The 21136-nt window shown below is 38.1% G+C and overlaps 3 protein-coding genes across 6 annotated transcripts; 2 read left to right on the forward strand and 1 right to left on the reverse strand.

Annotated features, from left to right (window-relative positions):
- Window positions 1–970: 970 nt before the first annotated feature.
- LOC137935429 (ferric reduction oxidase 2-like) lies at window positions 971–3739 on the reverse strand. Its single transcript, XM_068780083.1, has 7 exons — window positions 3651–3739; window positions 3299–3388; window positions 2857–3091; window positions 2457–2784; window positions 2129–2372; window positions 1342–2048; window positions 971–1239 (listed from the first exon to the last, which is right to left on the reverse strand). Exons 1-7 carry the CDS (start codon window positions 3737–3739, stop codon window positions 971–973), a joined length of 1962 nt encoding a protein of 653 aa, XP_068636184.1.
- Window positions 3740–8723: 4984 nt separating this feature from the next.
- Window positions 8724–16293, forward strand: LOC137934954 (ABC transporter I family member 6, chloroplastic). 4 transcript variants are annotated; one of them, XM_068779556.1, is made up of 7 exons: window positions 8724–9130; window positions 11134–11184; window positions 11732–11953; window positions 13130–13252; window positions 13588–13764; window positions 14015–14135; window positions 16079–16293. In XM_068779556.1, the coding sequence occupies exons 1-6, from the start codon at window positions 8816–8818 to the stop codon at window positions 14099–14101; spliced, it is 975 nt and encodes a 324-aa protein (XP_068635657.1). In that variant the 5' UTR covers window positions 8724–8815; the 3' UTR covers window positions 14102–14135; window positions 16079–16293. The 4 variants fall into 4 exon arrangements, with proteins under 4 accessions (XP_068635657.1, XP_068635656.1, XP_068635660.1 ...); XM_068779555.1 differs by having other exon boundaries at window positions 14015–14130; XM_068779559.1 differs by lacking the exon at window positions 16079–16293 and adding an exon at window positions 15858–16051 and having other exon boundaries at window positions 14015–14130.
- A 422-nt stretch (window positions 16294–16715) lies between these two features.
- LOC137934953 (polyubiquitin-like) lies at window positions 16716–20225 on the forward strand. Its single transcript, XM_068779554.1, has 2 exons — window positions 16716–16761; window positions 18429–20225. Exon 2 carries the CDS (start codon window positions 18429–18431, stop codon window positions 20031–20033), a length of 1605 nt encoding a protein of 534 aa, XP_068635655.1. The 5' UTR covers window positions 16716–16761; the 3' UTR covers window positions 20034–20225.
- Window positions 20226–21136: the final 911 nt, after the last annotated feature.

Genomic DNA, 21136 nt, shown 5'->3' on the forward strand with positions numbered 1-21136 from the left:
CGACTCCTTTATAAGAGGTGTGCAACTTCTCCCACGCCTCTCTGGCGGAGGTTGCACTTGAAATCTTTTCAAAACCATCATCATCTAACGCTTGATAGATGAGGTAGAGAGCTTTCTTGTCTCTCTTTCTTGAATCCTTTAAAGATGTCTTTTGCTCTTGTGTAAGAGCATCTTCTCTTTCTGGCTCACTTAAGCCATTTTCAACGATGTCCCAGACATCGTGTGCTCCAAGAAGAGCTTTCATTTTTATACTCCAGTTATCATAAATATCACTTTTGAGAATAGGAACTTGGAAAGATATCACACTATTTGCCATTTTTCCAAAATAAAAAAACTGATATATTTTTGATGAGGTTCTACCTTATCAAATTGAAGCCCTCGAAAATACGAATCCAACGCCTCCAAAATCACCCTGATCGGACGTCGGATGAGCTTCCACAAGCCTCCAGAAATTTACTGAGTCAACTCATCGAGTTGAATCGGCCGAGTCAAGCCGGGTCGGACGAATTCTGTCCGTGCGCAACTTCGGCGCTCTGGACGAGTTGACCCGAACCGAGTCGAGCGTGCGGGATGAGTTGAGCCGAACCGAGTCGAGCGGAACTCGGGATGAGTCGACTCGGAACTTAAAAAAAAAAATTTAAAAACTCACCCGCCTTCGTCTTCCTCCTTCGGCCGAAAAACAGAGACGTCGTCGTCTCTGTTTCTGGATTTTCTTCCGCCGGAAAATCCTTCCACCGGAGACGTCTTCTCGCCGGAATTTTGGCAGCGTAACGTTCGGAAAAATTTTCCGACCAGCTCTGATACCACTGTTGGAAATAATCGACGCTCGTCTCTTGCGAGAAATTAAACTCTCTCTCGGGACAACGAAGCTCTCTGAACTTTCGTTTTATTTCTGGATGATGAATTACATAGCTTAAGGTCCTATTTATAGACATTTGGATTTAATCTACACCGCATACATCTTTCATCGTTACCGAACACGTTCACTGGTTCTACCGTCTTCTTTGCCAGCGCATTGAGCTTGCCGACCTCCTTTGCCGACCTCCTTGCCAGCGCATGGTGCTTGCCGACCTCTCTTGCCAGCACACTGAAAATCCGAAGCTTCTATTTGATGGGCTTCGTGGATCAAGGTTAGTTTCCAACAACCGGATGCGCAAATTTTCGCAACCTCATGACGCATCTTCGCCGGACCACAGACCAAGACTCCGGTGCCGGAGCCTTGATAATGAAGCAGCATCCCTGTCAGGGCAGACATAAAGAATTTAAAAGCATGGCCACCAGCGAGAAAGGGAAAAGAAGTCCTCAATAACTAGTGATCCTCGAGGGAACAGCGAAACGTACTTCTGAGATTTGGCCTCGCACCATATTGAACCTTTGTTCTCTTAATAATGGATTGATCAGGGAGGTATTCCAGTTCTCTGTCTGGTTTACAGAACCAAGAACTTGGTTGGCATGTGGGGCTTGCAAGTTCATTGCGTTGGACCCGAATAGCTTGTCGAGCATATCTTCTCTTGTTCCACAGAAATGCTCCGGTCGCAGTCGTGATTATAGAAATACAAAGAAATAGCGCGTTAAGTAAAGCCCTGGCCGTCCAAGAGAAGAACTTGTAGGTGTTCCTGTCTTTCGGATATATGTAGAAACGACCAACGAGACCGGTTAAAATGAGAAACATGACAAAGGAAGTCATGATTACTGCTCCTAGCCAAAGCCAACTACGGGAACCTAGCGTTGCTGAGAGGGGCTCATCTGATGGGTGAGGACTGAACCAAATTGTTTTAACCTGGTTATTCTCTCTCAAGGCCGGGCTTTTATCTCTTGTAACAAAGGCTTCAATCTCTATCTCGAGTTGGGAAACATCAATGGACGTTCCGCTAAGGGGTAGAATGAGATTGAGCAAGGTGAGGTCTACAGATCGCTTAAAGGCGCATATAAGGACGACACGAGGCACTGAGCCACCATCGTTGGCCTTCCTGAAGGCGAGTTCCCGGATGATAGAGATCATAGGTGCAATACCACTGCCTCCAGCAACCATTAATAGTGTTTCATACCTGCACTCCTCGCAAATGTTGTGTTAATAGTTTTTTAAAATTCTCCTGTTACGAATCAATGAAGAGTTGCTATGGATAACCTTAAAAAGTCGGTCGAAGTGGGTCCGTAAGGTCCTTCGACTGAAACTTCCAAACGATCGGGAGGAGACGAAGAAGCGAGTTTTTCATACAGCTTTCGCGACCAATTTCCATTACTATTGATGATGACACTAATCTTATCGGGTTCCAAGCTGCTATTGGAGCTGACGGTGAAGGGGTGCCATTGCATGAAAGAAATCGAAGGCACGTTGATGCTCACAAAACTTGTAGCAGTGTAATCTAATGCTGCAAAAAAAAAAAAAAAAAAAAAAAAAAAACATAAATAACTGTAGTTATCCACTAGCTGCAAATTTTCGAAAGGAAGCTTACCCAGGCTCTTAGAGAAGTTGAGCTCTGCGGTTTCACAGGGTAAAACACGGGCAGAAACTAGTCGGACCTTTTGACGAGATTGTAAGAACCTCAAGTACTGATCAACTAAGAAGAGGTAAAAGCCAGGAAGAATCATGGAGAAGAAACGGAATCCGGTGTGCAGCATGTAGAAGAACATAAAGGCAATGTACAGGTGATGTGTGTAGAAAAAGAGCTCAAACATTTTGCGCCTTATACGAGGATGAACTGTGACCCACATGGCAAGTCCGAAAATTATCGCGATCTCCCCGGGTACGTTTGAGATTGAAAGATGATACCATTTTAGCATCTGAAAATCGTAGCAGTAGTGTAAGTTGAGAAGTGGATGAAATATTGAAGGCCTATAGACTCTTGAACAAACCTCCACCAGATCATTGGTTACAGCCCAGTACAGAACGAACATTATACTATGTGCAGTGAAGAAGAACATCAATAAATGCCCAATCCATATATGATATTTGATGCTCCCCTCAGACGTAAGCCCCAGCAGCGGCAGAATTGATGATCCTCTTGTGACTGAGAAGAAGAGGAATGCACTGCAGAGGCTGCCGGCAACCGCCATGTAGAAACCTGTGCTTCGTAGCTTCTCCTGCCATCTTTTAATAGACATATAATTTGATTAAGAGAGGATGATGTAGTGAAGTATCGTAAAATGATGATTGATCAGTGGAGGTAATTAAAGATGATACGTTTTATCGTTGGTGTGTCTGCGATTCTGGCGAGGGTTCATGTTATGGACGATTGGGACTGTGGTGTTGACATAGGTGACGATCCATAATATTAGTGCTATGAACAAGAAGAACATGATCAGCTCCATGGCTGAAACCACTCCAAGAGGTCCTCTCACTAGCATCGGTCTTCTCAGTTCAGCTAATGTGCCACCTCCTTTCTTCCTGTTACAAACATAACTTCTTAACCCAGATTAGTCTTACATATTCTACATGAAGAAAGATCGGAAATGGATGGAAAGATGGCGCATACTTGTCTGAATAGTTTCGAACGTTCTTCGTCAGATGAAGATAAATACAGCCTAAAATAGCAATGAGGAGAATTGGGACAGTAGAAATCAACATGAAAGTTCCTGCAATGACAGAAGCGAGGTTCGTTATAAACTGTAAGAAAATTAACCTTGCAATCTAGAAAACAGAAACTCACCTTGTGTTCCAAAATACTTCGTATCGGTTTTCATCAAGAGTCTGGGGAGCCACTTGCCTCTCCAGATATCCAATGGTGTAACACACCATATCGTCAAATACTCAAGAATGAGCAGAGTAGCGAGGAATAATATAAACCTTGGGAGTAGCATTTTCTCTTCGGAGAACCAGCTCCTTCTCTCTGGTTTTCGAGCTAGTAAGGTTCGGAACTTCCAGGGTCAGAATTTATAGATGAAATCCAATTAAGTTGAGAATCGGAATCGTTTAACAGACTTGCGTTCGAATAGCAACTACCAAGTAGCAACGAGGTAATTTTACATTTTGGTTTTTACGTAAAGAACAGAACAGAAGTGAAGCATTAATTGGACGGAAAACATCGTGATCGGTCCTCAAATTATTTCCTCGTATAGGAAAATAGGCGCAATTTCTTCGTGGAAGCTTCATCGCGTGTTCTGGCTTATTACATCGAAGAAACTGTGAGGGATGATATGCTTTCTTTATGAAGAACCCGAGGTCCGAGTTATTTCAGAGTTTACAAACTCTAAGAAACTGTGAGGGATGATATGCTTTCTTTATGAAGAACCCGAGGTCCGAGTTATTTCAGAGTTTACAAACTCTAAGAAACTGTGAGGGATGATATGCTTTCTTTATGAAGAACCCGAGGTCCGAGTTATTTCAGAGTTTACAAACTCTAAGAAACTGTGAGGGATGATATGCTTTCTTTATGAAGAACCCGAGGTCCGAGTTATTTCAGAGTTTACAAACTCTAGCACTTCACAAACCCCTTCTTCTCTCTCTATGTGACAAAAACCTTGGATGATGATTTGATCTTTTGAATTAATGTTAGTTGACCATCTTATAAGTGGGAAAAGTAGGATCAAATTCCAATCCTTGTGTCCCCTCTCCTAATCCCTTTTACCTTAGTTCTTAATTTTAACTCCTTTTATTTAGTTCTTACATGTTTTTTTTATTATTTAAAGCGAAAAGTAAATTTTACATATAATGTTCCTATTCTATGATCAATAGAACTTAGGAAAAAAATCACATATAAAATATGCAATTGATTTTTAGGTGGTTCGCAATCCTTTTGTAGGATGTTGGTTATGTGGGTCGGCCAAGATTTACATAAAAAAAGATTCTATTTCGCTCCCATTGTCATTCATATGGAAGAGATTAACTATCAATCATGTCAGATCAACTAAATAACAAATCTTAGTGCCTTTAAGTGAGACACATAGGCCAATGGATCCTGCTCAGGTAACCAATCTGGTTTTGTTGGTTTAGATCTTCTTGTTTGATAGGCAAACCACATCAGGCACTTTGAGACCTCTCTATACAACTTTTATAATCGAGAGATTTGTTGACTAAATTTCATTTTCATAAACCTACTATAAAACAAAAGAAAATTTCTTTTTCCCTCTATAGAAGCCTTAGAAATTGTTTTATCAAATAATAAAATTTACTTACTTGACCTTGTTAAAATATAAAAACCCATCAAAATAATTATAATCTCCAAAAAAGCATTATTCAAATTTTCATACATCCAAGAAAAAAACTCCTCCCCTCCCCTCTTGTTTATCAAAATTTTAAATGGCCTACTTAAAAACCAATAAAATCAAGAATTGGGAAAGATGACTAAAGGGAAAAACGAGAACCAGCCCCGCCCCCCCCCCCCCCCCCCCCCCCCCCTTTTTTTTTTCTTCTTCTTCCTTTCTTCTCCATCATCTTCTCCTTTTCCATATCAGATCTTTACCTACTTTGATACCATATTGATTTCTAGGGCCAACTCATAGATACAAAAGATCTCAAGGGAATGAGAGAATAGAGGAACTCTAGCTCTTGGGAAAGAGGATAGAATAAACCAAATGAGAGAAAGAAGAGGAAAATAGAGAGGTATAAGGACAAATTTGAGCCCAGAGGAAAAAACCTTAATGATCTATCACATGCCTTGAGGTTATACTTATAGTTGTAGAAATATAATTACAATTACTATAATACCCTTAAGGCTACATGATTTAGAAGAAAAATGACATAAGAGGACATACACCAGTTTACATAATTACAATTCTATGCTATCTTTATGGAAGTTCTCCTTCTTTACTAGTCATGCCACCCCTACACACATAAGTGTCTTTTAACATGGGTCTAGGCATTGCTTTAAAATGATATAAACACAAGAAGATAAATTAAATAAATACTAGAGAAAAATAACTTTAATCGGAAGGAAGTGATTATGCAAAACTCATACTTCCAAAGGAGTCTAGAATTGACTTTAAAAAAAAAAAACTAGGGGAGACTATAATGGTAGAATTCAATTAACTTAAAAAAATTGGCCAAATATGACTTTTGGGATGGCAATGCGAAAGATACACAACCAACTAAACAAAAACTCAAAAAATTAAAAACAACATCAAAGTAGGATATTGATACTTTGAACAAGCACAACATGGGATGATTAAGACTGAACAAAAATATCTGATAAAAAGATAAAGCTTCCTAAAAATCTAGGACTCTAGGAGAAAATGAACTTCAATTCAAGTTAATGCATGGAGAGATAATAGGAGAGAAAATTTTACTATTTTTTATATTGATATCTCATAGAATATAACTTAGAATCACAAACAGTTTGTTGTTCAAAGCTTTAATTTGATACCTAATTTGACATAAAAAAACTCTTTATTGAATCATTTATGATCGTTTGATTTGCTTCATTCTGTAACATGTCCCTTGCCAACTCCAATGAAAACATCTCCTTACATATAGATCAAATTGACATGAAAGTTACTCCTTCTGAAATTAGACTTCAATATATTTCATCTAAGTATAATATTACTTCATGAAATATGCTTCTTTTGATAGAAATAATCTGATAGATTTTGGACTCTGTAATTTGGCCTTTTCTACTTCAAATATCAATTTTTCTTTGTAGAAAACTCCGATTGCCAAAAAAATTTTTCCAATGGAAAGTAGACACAAAGATATTTTTGTTATTATATAATTTTCAATATGAAAAATTCAGTATAGAGGTGTGAACACCAAATAAACAATGGGTACTGAGAGATGAAAGAAAAAAATGGTAGAATATGAACCTAAACTACTGGAGATGATAAATCGGGAAAGGATCACATTATTTCTATGGGTTGAGCGAATCAACTCACAAAACCCACTCTGATACCATGTTGAATTTTTTGGAAAGGAAAATAATTTACTAGCTTGTTTTAATTTGAATACAATGAGTCTCCATTTATAATAAAAAAAATATAGAATCTAATTACAATTAAACTGTCCTTGTCCTAGTTACACCCAAAATCGAAGTCCTAGCATAATTAAATAAATGGACATAAATAGAAGATTGAAATAAGTAAAATATCTTTTTAACTTAAACAATTCTATGAGACATCCTCCCATGAGACTCATATAAGATTTTGTCATATTAATTACTACTTCGTAAGAGTCATGTAAGACTCTCTGATACCTGCTCTTCAATAAAAAAAGTATGCAAATAGTACAAAAATTAAGACTTCCTACTTAAAGTAGTACAAAAATAAAAGCATTAAAGTAAACACTGGCTTAAGTGGGTCACAATGTAGCATATCTGGTGGGCTATTGATTTCTGATTTATTGTTCTCTTTCAAGAGTCCCCACCAAACCATGTACCTAGCCTAAGCAGCTTCCTTGGATACCAAGCTGTGGTCTCTCTTTCCTTACATGTGGTCTTGATTCCTAGTCCAAACCCACTTAATATGTATTGTCCATGTTATCTCCCTTTTACTCCAAAATTAGAACTAAAAGGGGAGAAATATGTTATCTCCCTTTTACTCCAAAATTAGAACTAAAAGGGGAGAAATATGTTGTAAGAGAAATTTGAAACTAGAATAAGAAGATAAAGAAAAAAAGAAGACTCAAACCAAAAAATTAAGAGATGGTTGAAAATCCCCAAACACCATTAGAGATCAAAATCAAAGACAAAATCCTTGTGGCCAAGTTGCTCCTTGCCATTAGAGATCACAAGAAAACAGACAAAATAGGAAATTAGAGAAACACTGAAAAAAGACTAAAAAACACATAACTCACAAACTCGCCTAAAATGTAGAGATGACACTAACATGGGAAAATAGAAAAGTGAGTAAAGTATGGAAGGAAGGGATGGCATTAGAGATCAAAATCAAAGAGTGAACAAAATCTTTACAGCCTAACCGCTCTTTGCCATTGAACACCAATGTATGTCACTTTAACAACAATTAATGAGACAAATGCATGCATTGTAAAAGTAAAAACAAAAAACTTGATCTCATATGCAAAATTGCACAACAACAAGAGAACCAAGTAAAATAACACAAAAGAAAAATCAACTCACAGAGTTCAGTGTTTTCAATCCATCTTCAGCCAAACTTTAATGTCTATATTGCGACAGCGTAAAAAAGAGGAGAGAGGAGAAGAGATGATGTTGGAAGAGGAGAAAGAGGAGACAACTGCAAAAAGAACAATGAAAGAAAGAGGAGACAACTGCAAAAAGAACAATGAAAGAAAGAGGAGGTGGAGGAATTTTCCCTCAATAACTTGACAATGGAAGAAAAACAGGAGGTAGAGGAAAACTCATAGAGAATAAAGAAAGAAGATTGGTATATGTGCAAATGATGCTCTCTCCAGCAAACTTATCATCCTTTTGAACTATAACATGGAACTCCGATTGGTCTTGGGATATCCATTTTGTTACTTACATACTTTTGTTTTAACAGTATTTCACCTTGTATCATTTGATAACCAAAGAAATCCCCCGTTTCTCTGATTCAAATATAATTTCAAATTAAACGGAAGAATGAGAAGAGGAGGTGATTGTAAACAGAGAAAACTATGAGCCGAATGAAAAAATTGGAAAACCAACTCAACAATGCAAGATAGCAGAAAATTTAAATGACAATTGGATAGAAGATGAACAAATTAAAGGGAGAAGATTGACATACGGAGAGACGCGCGAAAGATGCTTTTCCAGCCGAGCTCCTCTCTTACTGTATAGCAAGTAGTATAAGATACATAAACTATTTAAGATCGACAACCCGCCCAGCATCCGCAGGCAACCCATCCAGCGACACCGCCCCGAGTACGAAAATATTGAAGGTTGTTGAGACCTGCTTGCCTGTTCAGGTCAAATTTTGTCCACCTCCGATGGCCCACGCGCTCCATGCCTTCCCGTCGGCTTCTCTATTACCTTGTAGGCGAAATCGTCCACTCAAACCCCGCCTCTACACCGTCTTTTCGAGCATTCCTCTTCGTCGCTCTCTTCCTCCTCATCTCAACATCACCCGGAGATCCCTGTCATTGAATGCGACGTTAAACGTTGAATCTCCTACGACCTCCGGTTCCGAAGACCGTGCCGAGTGTCGGAAACCCCTGCTCGAAGTGAAGGACCTGAGTGCAGTTATTGCAGAATCAAAGACGGAACTTCTGCACGGTGTAAATCTCACCATATATGAAGGGGAGGTCTGTTTCTCAGTTTCTCTATTCTTGACGTGGTTAGTCGTAGGATGAAAATTGGCACTTTTTTGTTATTGGGTACATCTGAGAGTGGTTATGTTACTTGACCTTAGTTTCTATTTCTCCTGGATATGAAAATTCCAGCTTTCGGTTTTCAATTGGGTTTAGACTACCCAGAACTTCCGCACTGTTTTGGAACACTTCAAGTTTCGTTATAGTCGATCCCTCTTTCTATTTCTCCGGGATTAGAGAAATTTCAGCTTTTCTTTGATTGGTTCTGATTTGTTAACTAATTCAATTTTGCTTTTTTTGGTATGGAACTTAACTTTTTTTTTTTTTTTTTTGTTATGAAAATAAGCACACCTTGCCATTCAAAAACTTTAAGAAAAGAGGGATGAATGGTCTCTATATGGGAGGTGAACCCTTGTGGTCAATCTTGATTGGTTGGAGCTTTGTAATTGACCAGAAGGATGGTATATGTGATGTCACCTGACTCCTCCGTTCTTCCTTTCTAACTGGAAGTACTGTTTGAAACCCGATATATATTCACTGGTGTTATATAACATCAGTCCGTTGTAATCCATCACAGTTAAATGCTGATGACAACATTGGCTACTTACGTGGTTTGAGGGCTCTGACAACCTAGGGACAGGAAAGCCTCAGCTCTACAATTGAGCTACAATTTTTTGATACCATTACCTTACAACCCTGTGCTCATAGAAAGAGGCTACTTGATCATCTGGGGCAAAATGGGCCAGATTTGTCTAATGTAGGATAATAAACTCATTTGGAGCTTGCTTCATCTATGAGAAATTAAAGAGATTAAAGAGAAATTATAGAAGAGACTAAACTTTTGCTGTAACTACCCAGAACTTCCGCACTGTTTTGGAACACTTCAAGTTTCGTTATAGTCGATCCCTCTTTCTATTTCTCCGGGATTAGAGAAATTTCAGCTTTTCTTTGATTGGTTCTGATTTGTTAACTAATTCAATTTTACTTTTTTTTTTTTTTTGTTATGAAAATAAGCACACCTTGCCATTCAAAAACTTTAAGAAAAGAGGGATGAATGGTCTCTATATGGGAGGTGAACCCTTGTGGTCAATCTTGATTGGTTGGAGCTTTGTAATTGGTCAGAAGGATGGTATATGTGATGTCACCTGACTCCTCCGTTCTTCCTTTCTAACTGGAAGTACTGTTTGAAACCCGATAGATATTCACTGGTGTTGTATAACATCAGTCCGTTGTAATCCATCAAAGTTAAATGCTGATGACAACATTGGCTACTTACGTGGTTTGAGGACTCTGGCAACCTAGGGACAGGAAAGCCTCAGCTCTACAATTGAGCTACAATTTTTTGATACCATTACCTTACAACCCTGTGCTCATAGAAAGAGGCTACTTGATCATCTGGGGCAAAATGGGCCAGATTTGTCTAATGTAGGATAATAAACTCATTTGGAGCTTGCTTCATCTATGAGAAATTAAAGAGATTACAAAAAAATTACAGAAGAGACTAAACTTTTGCTGTAACTTACATTTGGTTTACTTTTTTATTGGTTTAATTGTTGTCAAGCCAAATGCCAACAACTAGTATCTTTCGTTGCAAAGAAGATAATTTTTGTGTATATGTTAGTTTTGAAAGATGGTTACCATAACGTTTAGGCCATTTATAACGAACTTGATGAAAGAAATGTGAGTAATGTATAATCTATAAAAAATTATGAGGGAATGATAGACAGTAGCTGTTAGTCTTTGAGTGTAAGGGACATGCTCTTACAAATTTTGTAATTCTCTTCCGTTTTATTAATACATCTTCTTAAAAAAAAAAGTGCTACTCGTAGCTAGAGCATCAGCTATTATTGTATTACCTTTTGTGGTTTCTGTTCAGGTGGTTACAGCCTTCTAATTTTCTTTCATGCAGAAAAGCATAATTACTCTAGCTCACTAGTTTTTCTAATCTAACTTTCTTCTACTAATACTTCTTGTTGTTCTTCTCTTCTTTTTGATAGGTTCATGCAGTAATGGGGAAGAATGGTTCTGGTAAAAGCACGTTCTCTAAGGTGATTAAATCATCAGATAACTCTAAATGTCCAAAAGTGTGGGCATGCATCTCAGTTTGCAACTTTAACAATTGAGCCTTATCTATCCTGAATGCATATCATTTGAACTTAGGGACTGAACATGATGTTGAGGGAGTGCAGCACACAAGTTGTTGAAAATTAGCGCTTCTAACATTTTTGGGATATTACATGTTCTTTTCCTTTTGTGAGTGTAATTGGTATTGGGTCTGTGGATTATGAATTTGTGGTTGGAGATTTAGCCTCTTAGCTCAGTGGCTACTTAAGGGGATATTAGGTACTGGATTCAAGTCTTATGGTTTGATGTGGTGCTTGGATTTATCTCTGAGTAATCATTATTCTAAAATAATTGTTGAAGAATGAAAAATTTAAGACATCCTAAGCCTTTAGGCTTCCATCAGAACAAAATTTTGTGAAAGCAAAATTTTGATCCAATATTAACCTATTTGAAATGTTCAATTTGCATTTCTGTTACATCTCTATAACCATATGTGAATAAATTATTTTGAATGCATGTCATCCATTACAGGTTCTGGTGGGCCATCCAGATTATGAAGTTACAGGCGGCAGTGTTATTTTTAAAGGTCAAAACTTGCTTGAAATGGAGCCAGAGGAAAGATCTCATACTGGCCTTTTTATGAGTTTTCAATCTCCTGTTGAAATCCCAGGCGTAAGCAATTCAGATTTTCTGCATATGGCATATAATGCTCGTCGATCAAAATTAGGTTTTCCAGAGCTTGATCCCATTCAGGTATCAAATGGTTACTTTTATTTTTTATACTTTTCTCTTTTTCCCTTTATAAAATTTTATTCATCTTTATCTTCTTGTTAGTTTGTATTATTTGCCTGTGAATGCACTTAGTGTTAGTATTGTACACAAACTGGTTTTATTAGTCTTAGAAAGTCTGTTTATGTATTTGTGTCTTCTGTTTCATTCCTGAAAAAAGAAATGGTGATACCTAAGTCACAAACTGATTTTGGCCTTGGCTTATAAAACTAAAAGCTAATTTGCCTTTTCAAGTATGAAGCACAGGCAAGAAGTTGCTGTCATCTTGAACTTTGAAACAAGAGGTTGGCTATTAAAAATCTCAAACATTTAAAATGATTTTAAGAGAACTTCACTTGTACATAGGGAGAAGTATCACAAGGTCAGCGGTTAACCCTTGTGTGGTGCCCATTAGCCTCCTGCCCAAGGCCACTGGCCCACCTATTTCCCAATGATAATAAACAAACCAATAACCACATGTGGTTCTGACAGACATGGATATAAGGAGACGTACCTGAGACATTGCAAATAACTGTTAGAATGCTAGGAGATGTCCTATTGGTAAGGTCTGTTTCTCCGAGGCATAGAGAGAGAATCAGTCCATGACAAGTGGCCTGAAAATGTTTTAACAGTTGGATACACAAAAAATCATAAGGACTGATCTACAAGTTTGCTTTACCTTATGTGGTGGAAATGATGTTCCTTTTCACTTCTGGCATTTAATTACCAATCCAAATGCCCGAAAATATTTGGTTAGTCTTGTTTGGTTTTTCCCATTACAGGGGAAAAACATCTATTTCTTGAAAAAAATTATTTTTCAGGTTTGTTCTCACTTAATTTGGGCACAAATTTCCATATTTTTTGTGACTTGAATTGCTGAAGAATGAGTTTCTTCCTGTCTCTGGTTTGTATTCCTTCATTTTGTAGCTCTGTTTTATGTGTTCAAGCAGGAGCTGATGATATCTTGACTGGTTGCAAATCTTGCACTATGGCTTTTTTCTGCTTGGAGTTATATAATTTCTTTTCAAATTGTTTGCTCTTTTAATTATAGACTATAAGATGTAGACCGCGGAGTTACGTGGGCTTCTTCTGTGCTACAGTACAATAGTCTTATACCTTTTCCTGACCACAAGGATTTGTCTTTTCTTTTTTTCAATACAGTTCTACTCATATATCCAGCCAAAGCTTGCTGCTTTGAACATGGATCCCCTGTTCTTGAACAGAAATGTAAATGAAGGATTTAGTGGTGGTGAAAGGAAGCGGAATGAAATTTTGCAGCTTTCGGTATATTCTTTTCCTTCTCTATGTGGTATTTAATATGAGGCAGATGAGCCTGGTCTGTACCTACCATTTATAGCTATTTTCTTCATCTGAGGTTCTTTATCATATACTGTGCTGCTCCTCTGCATTACTTTCTAGTTATAAATCATGGTGCAGGCCTGATACTGCTACTGGTCCTATTTTTCTCATTTGATGTTTATTCCTCAAATATTGATTTTCTCTCCATGTGTAAGACATTGGTGGATGAGATTTTCTTTAGAAGTCGTAACCAGGCCTTTAACATTTCATTCCAGGAAGTACTGGTTGTTGGTATTGACAATCATTTTTTTTATTTTCAGGTACTAGAGGCAGATTTGGCAATTTTAGATGAAATTGACTCTGGGTTAGATGTTGATGCACTCCAAGATGTGGCAAAAGCTGTTAACAGCCTTTTGACACCGAAAAAATCTATTTTGATGATTACTCATTACCAGCGGCTTCTAGATTACATCACGCCCACATATGTTCATATAATGGTAACGTCTGGAGCATTTATGAGTCTCTCTTTCTGTCTCTTTCTCATCAAAATGGATACTATCTTAGTCACACTGAATGACCTTGTTGCCTGATTGGAGTTGAAATCATTTTCTCCATGTGGAGGGAGATTTCCTCTATTTGTCAACTAACACAACTTTGGCTGTGGAGTCAAATAGGGATCCTGCAGTGTGTATTATTCAGTAACTGTGAAGCTTGTGTAATTGTTGTTTAATCTTTGGGTCTTGACAGGAGGATGGGAGAATAGTGAAGACAGGTGATGGCTCAATAGCAAAACTGCTTGAAGAGGGGGGATACAAAGCTCTCTCTTCTATGTAATACATAATTGTGTCATGGCCATGAAACCGGTAAGGTAATGAGCTTTTTGGGGAGTGCTTTTGTCATTGCTGTAAAATTTGTTTTGTTTGCTTCAGGTTTCCTTCAAGGCAATTTATTTTATTTTATTTTGTGAAAAACCAACAAAATTAGAATTATAATGTAAAAGATAGAAGTACATGAGACAAGGAAAAACTCAAAGCAGGGTGTTCTTAGTATCTTCTTTATAATGTTCAACTATGGACCTCAGCTCAATGAACCACCTATATTTTTTGTCTCGTGGAATTTGTGATGTGGCTTCTTAGTCTTGAATCTGGTTCATTCTGATATATTGTTGTCTTTTTAATGGTACATTTTTTTTTGAAAGAATAAGATTTGGTTAGGTCTTGATCTGATGACAAACACCAAAAGTGTTTTTATGCATGAAGTTTCATTAATTTCAAATGCACAAAGTTGGTTTTATTTTATCAAGTCCTAAGATGTGAACATAAGTCACAACCTTTGTTAAGTTTTTTGGGTTGAGCTTGGTTCCATCCCAAAATGACTAGCCTTTTAGGAGGTCAATTGCTCAACCTTATAATCCATTAACTTTTCTTCTCATTTTTCAAAGTGGGATTTTTTTCCATTCAGCATTCCCTCTCATGTCTAGACTGACACATAGAGGATATGATATGTGGGCACAAACCCTCTAATGGGGCACAAACACTCTTCATGGGGCACACAAACTCCTACCTCATGGAGCCCACAACACATAGATTCCTATGTCATGGAACGCACAACACACAAATAACTTGAGGAGCTCAAACTAGGCCTTAACCCATACATACAACCTGCTCTGATACCTTGTTGAATTTTTTTTGGGTTGAGCCCAGTTCTATCTCAAAATGACTAACCACTTAGGAGGCCTATTGCTCAACCTTATAACTATTAACATTTCTTTTAATTTTCCAATGTGGGATTTTTTTACCACTCATTAGTATTAGAGCAGGTTGTCTGTGTGAGTTAAGACTCAGTTTGTGCCCCTTAGGTTATCTGTGTTGTGGGCTCCATGAGATAGGAGTTTGTCTGTTGTAGGCTCCGTGAAAGAGTTTGTGTACCCCATTCAGAGGGTTTCTACCCACATTTCAAACCCGTTATGTGTGAGCTTGGAAGTGTAGAGTAGGAAAAGAATTCCATATTGAAAAATAAACAAAAAGTTTATGGGTTATAAGTTTGAGTACTAGACCTCCTAAGTGGCTAGTCGTTTTAGGATGGAACCAAGCTCAACCCAAAAAACTCAACATGTTATGAATATTTTCCCACTCAAGAACTTTCTTTTCTTGTTGTTTTTTCTTAGGACAACAAGGGTTGAGACTTTCTATGTGCGTTAGTTGCATAACTTGATATTTCTAGATGTGAAGGGAAGAAGAAACTCCTTGGCAAGATGATCTAATCGGAGAGTTTTTTTCATCTTATTTAAAGGTCCGCAGCCTGTTTCACTTGTTGACTCCAGACTTTTTTTTTTTTTTGCCTATCAACTAGTTGTTGAATTCCTGATATGGAACTTCATTCTCAAAGGCGATCATAAATATCTGTAAATGTGAAACTGCTGAACCTGCTGTCTTTGGCCTTGTTCTTTCTTTTATTGCTCAATCTCTATTCATTGTTACAGTAACCATTCTTGCTACCACTCCACTCAAACCTGGGTTTCACTTTATTGTATTAGACTGGTGATCAAGAGAATATTTATAGCTGACGAAACCTCTGACATTTGGCACAGATTGATTATAATTAAGTAGCCAAAAATTTCCAACCATTTGAGTTTGTTACGAAAAGTTGGATCTAAGAAATGCCAATCACTTCAGTAGGTAATTTGGATCCTACATTGAGGGCTTCTGAGTCTGGCCCAAGTTGAATTTTATGTAGTTAGCTGCCAACTGAGAAGCTGATATTAGTTGACATTATTAATTTTTCCAACATCTTTTGCCTTGAATTTTGCAGTTACGCGAGGACTGGTCATGGCTACTCTGTTTCAGTAATCAGACATGTAAAGGACTTTGAAGAATGCAATGACAATTGTCAATTTTTATGAGTTAAAATGTATTCTCCAGTGGAAATAAAATGATTACTTTCATTTCACTTTAAATAATTTCTGCAGCTTGAAAATGTATTTCTAATGTAGAGTCTGATCAATAATAGAGAAAAAAAAGAGGAAAATGTAGCTTAAGAGTTGTGTAAATAAATAAAAATTTGAAATTTATTAGATATTTATAAAATAATTACTGTTAAAATATTATTATTTTATGATTAATATTCATATTAGCCTTGCTTTTTATTTTCTTCTAATTATCTTATCTTAAATCTATTTTATTTAATTCATAACACTTTCCATAAAATAAAAAATTACATGTGAATTAACCCATTTGTGTCATTGTTATATCTCGCTGCTTGGAGCAAAGGACAAAATTTGCGAAGCGGTCCTCCAAGGGTGTTTGGGTAATTTCCTAAGAATCTTTATCTTGTGGCTTACATCGACCCTTCCAGGAGAAGAGAACACGTGTCAGCTATTTTGGTAACGCTCACCGTCCTTCAGCTTATAAATACCTCCTCAATTCGCCTAGGTCTGGAGGATATCTCATTTACGCTGTTGTGGTCGTTCGTTGTCTCTCTACGTATTCCTCAAGGTAAGAGCTTGTCTTTGGGATTTGGGATCTGTCTTTTTTTGGTTGTTTTGTCTTTGCTAATTCGTTTGGAGATGCGGATCTTGTTATTTCCGGAAAGGTTTGTCTTTGCTAATTCGTTTGGAGATGTGGATCTTGTTATTTCCGGAAGGGTTTGTCTTTACTTTTTTGCGCTTAATCTTTCTAGTGATTAATTGGACGAAGATGGTTTAGATCGGTGAATTCGGGTGGAATCTTGTGTTATAGTATGAGGATATCTTGATTCTGTGGTTCGTGGGCTTGATATGTGGATTTTGGTGCATGTATTACGTTTTCTTGGAGATCTCGTTCTCATCTTGTTTTATTGGCAAATAACTCTCTTATCAGCGGAAAGGTTCGGAGAGTAGTGGAGTTCCTTTAAATTTTGGCCGAAGACTTGTGTTCGTTGCAAAAATTGATTGTTTATGTTATTAAAAACTTGATATATGGATTTTAATGCATGTTTTACATGTTCTTCATGATTGGTTTTTGTTTTGTTTTGGTCGATGGAAAGATTAGGAGAGGTGTTGTGTGTCTTTAGATTTTAACCAAAGATTTGTGTCTGTCGCAAAGGTTGTTTATTTTCGCTATTCGAAACTCGTGGGTATCTGGGATTAAGTTATGTGTTGTTGTCCTGAACGAGAGCTTAAGTTTGACATCATGTTTCTGCTTTATCCCTTTCGATGTTCTAGTTTCATTGCTTACAAATCATTCTCCGTATATGATTGGATCCATAAGCAGATGACTACGGATTAATGGGTTTTGCTGGATCCATTTTTCTTTTTTGACTGAAGTATCAACTTTTTTTTTTTTAATTCTTTATTTTGGTGAGTTTTTTTCTCTTTTCTTTAAATGACCCTCATTATCTCTGTGAGATTCGTGGATTGAGCCTTTGGCTTAACGGCCGCATGGGGGTTCTAATGTGAGGTCTTGGTTTCCAAGTCTCACGGTGTTAATGTGAGTGTGTTATTAACATTCAAAAAAACATTCCCATGAATAAGGAAACAGTAGAAGTCTTATATTTTTCTGGTTCTGCCATCTATATCAATTGTAATGGTTATACTTTCTTTATCTTAATGCTGCAAGCATCTGGTTTTAATGTTTATATGTTTTTGTTACCCATCTTTCTAATCTTAAAATTTTGGATAGCATATTAGTGTTCATTAAAATGTTTGTTTTTTTAAACATATGCAGCCTAATTATGCTTAATAGTAGAATTTCCATTAGTAGGTTAATCTTTGCTTTTAAATCCTGCCCAGTCTTGACCCTGTAAAACTGCTGGTCCTAGTTTTACAGGGTTATTATGTGATGGAACTTGTCTGGTCCCTAGATTATGGTATGGTTTCACTGGCTGGACCAGACCAGGTTTCAAAACATTGATGTTAACCTTTTGCTCTTTGTTAAAATTATTTTGCTCTCTAATTCCTCTAAAAAAATCCTCTACTGTGTTCTAAAAATCCAGATGACCTTGTAATGGCTTTAATTTATGGGATTTAATTAATGGATTTTTAAGTATAATATGTCTGTTGAGTTGTTTTTTGATGCTCGAGTATCTATTATCTAGGTTTCTGTCTTCACTGCTTGGTAAACAAGTTTTATCAACAATTTCAGCTGATTAACGAAATAATTTGTTCTGGTCTTCTATTTTACAGATGCAGATCTTCGTTAAGACCCTCACTGGTAAGACAATAACACTTGAGGTAGAAAGCTCTGACACCATTGACAATGTCAAGGCTAAGATCCAGGACAAGGAAGGGATTCCTCCAGATCAGCAGAGACTTATCTTTGCTGGTAAGCAGTTGGAGGATGGCCGCACTTTGGCTGACTACAACATCCAGAAGGAATCCACTCTTCACTTGGTGCTTCGTTTGAGGGGTGGAATGCAGATCTTTGTTAAGACCCTCACAGGAAAAACTATCACTCTAGAAGTCGAGAGTTCTGACACTATTGACAATGTCAAGGCTAAGATCCAGGACAAGGAGGGGATTCCACCAGACCAGCAAAGGCTTATCTTTGCTGGGAAGCAGTTGGAGGATGGCCGCACGTTGGCTGACTACAACATCCAGAAGGAATCCACTCTTCACTTGGTGCTTCGGTTGAGGGGTGGAATGCAGATCTTTGTTAAGACCCTCACTGGTAAGACCATAACTCTTGAGGTAGAAAGCTCTGACACCATTGACAATGTCAAGGCTAAGATCCAGGACAAGGAAGGGATTCCTCCAGATCAGCAGAGACTTATCTTTGCTGGTAAGCAGTTGGAGGATGGCCGAACCTTGGCTGACTACAACATCCAGAAGGAATCCACTCTTCACCTGGTTCTCCGTTTGAGGGGTGGAATGCAGATCTTTGTTAAGACCCTCACAGGAAAAACTATCACCCTAGAAGTAGAGAGCTCTGACACTATTGACAATGTCAAGGCCAAGATCCAGGACAAGGAGGGGATTCCACCAGACCAGCAGAGGCTCATCTTTGCTGGTAAGCAGTTGGAGGATGGTCGCACCCTGGCTGATTACAATATTCAGAAAGAGTCCACTCTTCACTTGGTTCTTCGTCTGAGGGGAGGCATGCAGATCTTTGTCAAGACCCTGACGGGTAAAACTATAACACTGGAAGTGGAGAGCTCTGACACAATTGACAATGTCAAGGCGAAGATCCAGGACAAAGAGGGGATTCCTCCAGACCAGCAGAGGCTTATTTTTGCTGGAAAGCAGTTGGAGGATGGCCGTACTTTAGCCGATTACAACATCCAGAAGGAATCAACTCTCCATTTGGTACTCCGCTTGAGGGGTGGAATGCAGATATTTGTTAAGACTCTGACAGGGAAAACGATAACCCTAGAGGTTGAAAGTTCTGATACTATTGACAACGTGAAAGCAAAGATTCAGGACAAAGAAGGAATTCCCCCCGATCAGCAGAGGTTAATATTTGCTGGTAAGCAGCTTGAGGATGGCCGCACTTTGGCTGATTATAACATTCAGAAGGAGTCTACCCTCCATCTTGTCCTTCGTCTCCGTGGTGGCATGCAGATCTTTGTGAAGACCCTTACTGGGAAAACAATTACCTTAGAAGTTGAGAGCTCGGACACCATTGATAATGTGAAAGCCAAGATCCAAGACAAGGAAGGAATCCCCCCTGACCAGCAGAGGCTCATCTTTGCTGGGAAGCAGCTGGAGGATGGCCGTACTTTGGCGGATTACAACATTCAGAAGGAGTCAACCCTTCACCTTGTCTTACGTCTTCGTGGTGGGGATGAGTAAGGTAGTAGCATCCGTTTGTGTTCGAAGCTCTACTATCCTGGATTTGCTCTGCACTGATCAGTTATGCTGTTGATATTTTAGTTTTTAATTGATAGTATAGAAATCGTCAGAATGTTTTAAAGTTTGAAACTGTCATCTTTGATGTTTAATTGCTGTTGAAGTCGGTTTAGTGTTTTGTGGTGATGTTGTGCAGTTTAAGTGTTTCTAAACTAGTTCTATTGTACTGTGGTTGGTTTGTTGTGAGAACCAAGTATCTACATTCTGTGTCAAAACTAAGGTGTTACTGTTTGCTTGTTTTATTCTGTTCGATGTATTTGAAAATGGCCCCGACTATGGCCAGCCAGTTACCTACGGCGTGGTGTTGATGACTTGGACTCTCTGCTTGCCTATCACCTTCTAGAGTCTCTTTCGTCATTTAGACCCAAAGATTCCCAGATTGACTCGATGATTTGGTGTGCCTTTCTCGGTTTCCTCTGCTTACTCTCTCATTAAGGGGATGTATGTCGTGCTCTGTTGATCACAATGTGGCTATTGTTTGGCATTTATGCTTTTCACTTTGGAGTGTTGGTCTCGATAAGATCCTCTCAGGCGTCAGGCGTCAGGCGTCATGGTAATTACAATGTGTTGTACCTCTTGCCCTCTTTGCTGTCTAGAGGAGGAGACTATCAGCTATCTTCTCTTTTCCCTGCCCCTTCGGTTGATTTGGATGAACACCCGTAGTCCAGTGGGCCTACAGCTTTGTTGCCTCAGGATCTCATTTCAGTTTTCCACATGCTCCTTGGGGTCTTTCTCCCCAAAATGGGTAAGCTACTTATTTCTGAAGTTTAACTTCAGATAAGAATAGACCAACTTTCACATAATTTTTTTATTACATGTGAGTTTCAGTAGCACCAAATTCTACAAGTAAGAATCAGAATCGAGAATGACAGCAGTTCCTATTGCATGAGGTACAGCACTAAACCATTACAATCTCCTCACAAGATGGTAGAATACACGTAACTCATAATTCAACCAATGAAACATAGAATAAGTTGTGAGACATAAAAGAAAGACTATTTGAAGGTAAAAAATCTAACAAGATACATGTATAAAGGAAACCTTAA

This window comes from Aristolochia californica, unplaced genomic scaffold (assembly GCF_029961685.1).
Source record: "Aristolochia californica isolate CCGP_79_NKW_82.1479 unplaced genomic scaffold, dmAriCali1.0.hap1 SCAF_6, whole genome shotgun sequence".
Taxonomy (NCBI): Eukaryota; Viridiplantae; Streptophyta; class Magnoliopsida; order Piperales; family Aristolochiaceae; genus Aristolochia; species Aristolochia californica.

Excerpts from the sequence above, each read along its gene's own strand:
- LOC137935429 (XM_068780083.1), bottom strand. The coding sequence starts at position 3,739 with ATGGTGTGTTACACCATTGGATATCTGGAGAGGCAAGTGGCTCCCCAG. Across the intron at positions 2,785-2,856 it reads TAACCAATGATCTGGTGGAG|ATGCTAAAATGGTATCATCT; the intron begins GTTTGTTCAAGA and ends TACGATTTTCAG. Across the intron at positions 1,240-1,341 it reads TGCGAGGCCAAATCTCAGAA|GGATGCTGCTTCATTATCAA; the intron begins GTACGTTTCGCT and ends CTGCCCTGACAG.
- LOC137934954 (XM_068779556.1), top strand. The coding sequence starts at position 8,816 with ATGGCCCACGCGCTCCATGCCTTCCCGTCGGCTTCTCTATTACCTTGT. Across the intron at positions 11,185-11,731 it reads GTAAAAGCACGTTCTCTAAG|GTTCTGGTGGGCCATCCAGA; the intron begins GTGATTAAATCA and ends CATCCATTACAG. Across the intron at positions 13,765-14,014 it reads CCACATATGTTCATATAATG|GAGGATGGGAGAATAGTGAA; the intron begins GTAACGTCTGGA and ends GGGTCTTGACAG.
- LOC137934953 (XM_068779554.1), top strand. The coding sequence starts at position 18,429 with ATGCAGATCTTCGTTAAGACCCTCACTGGTAAGACAATAACACTTGAG.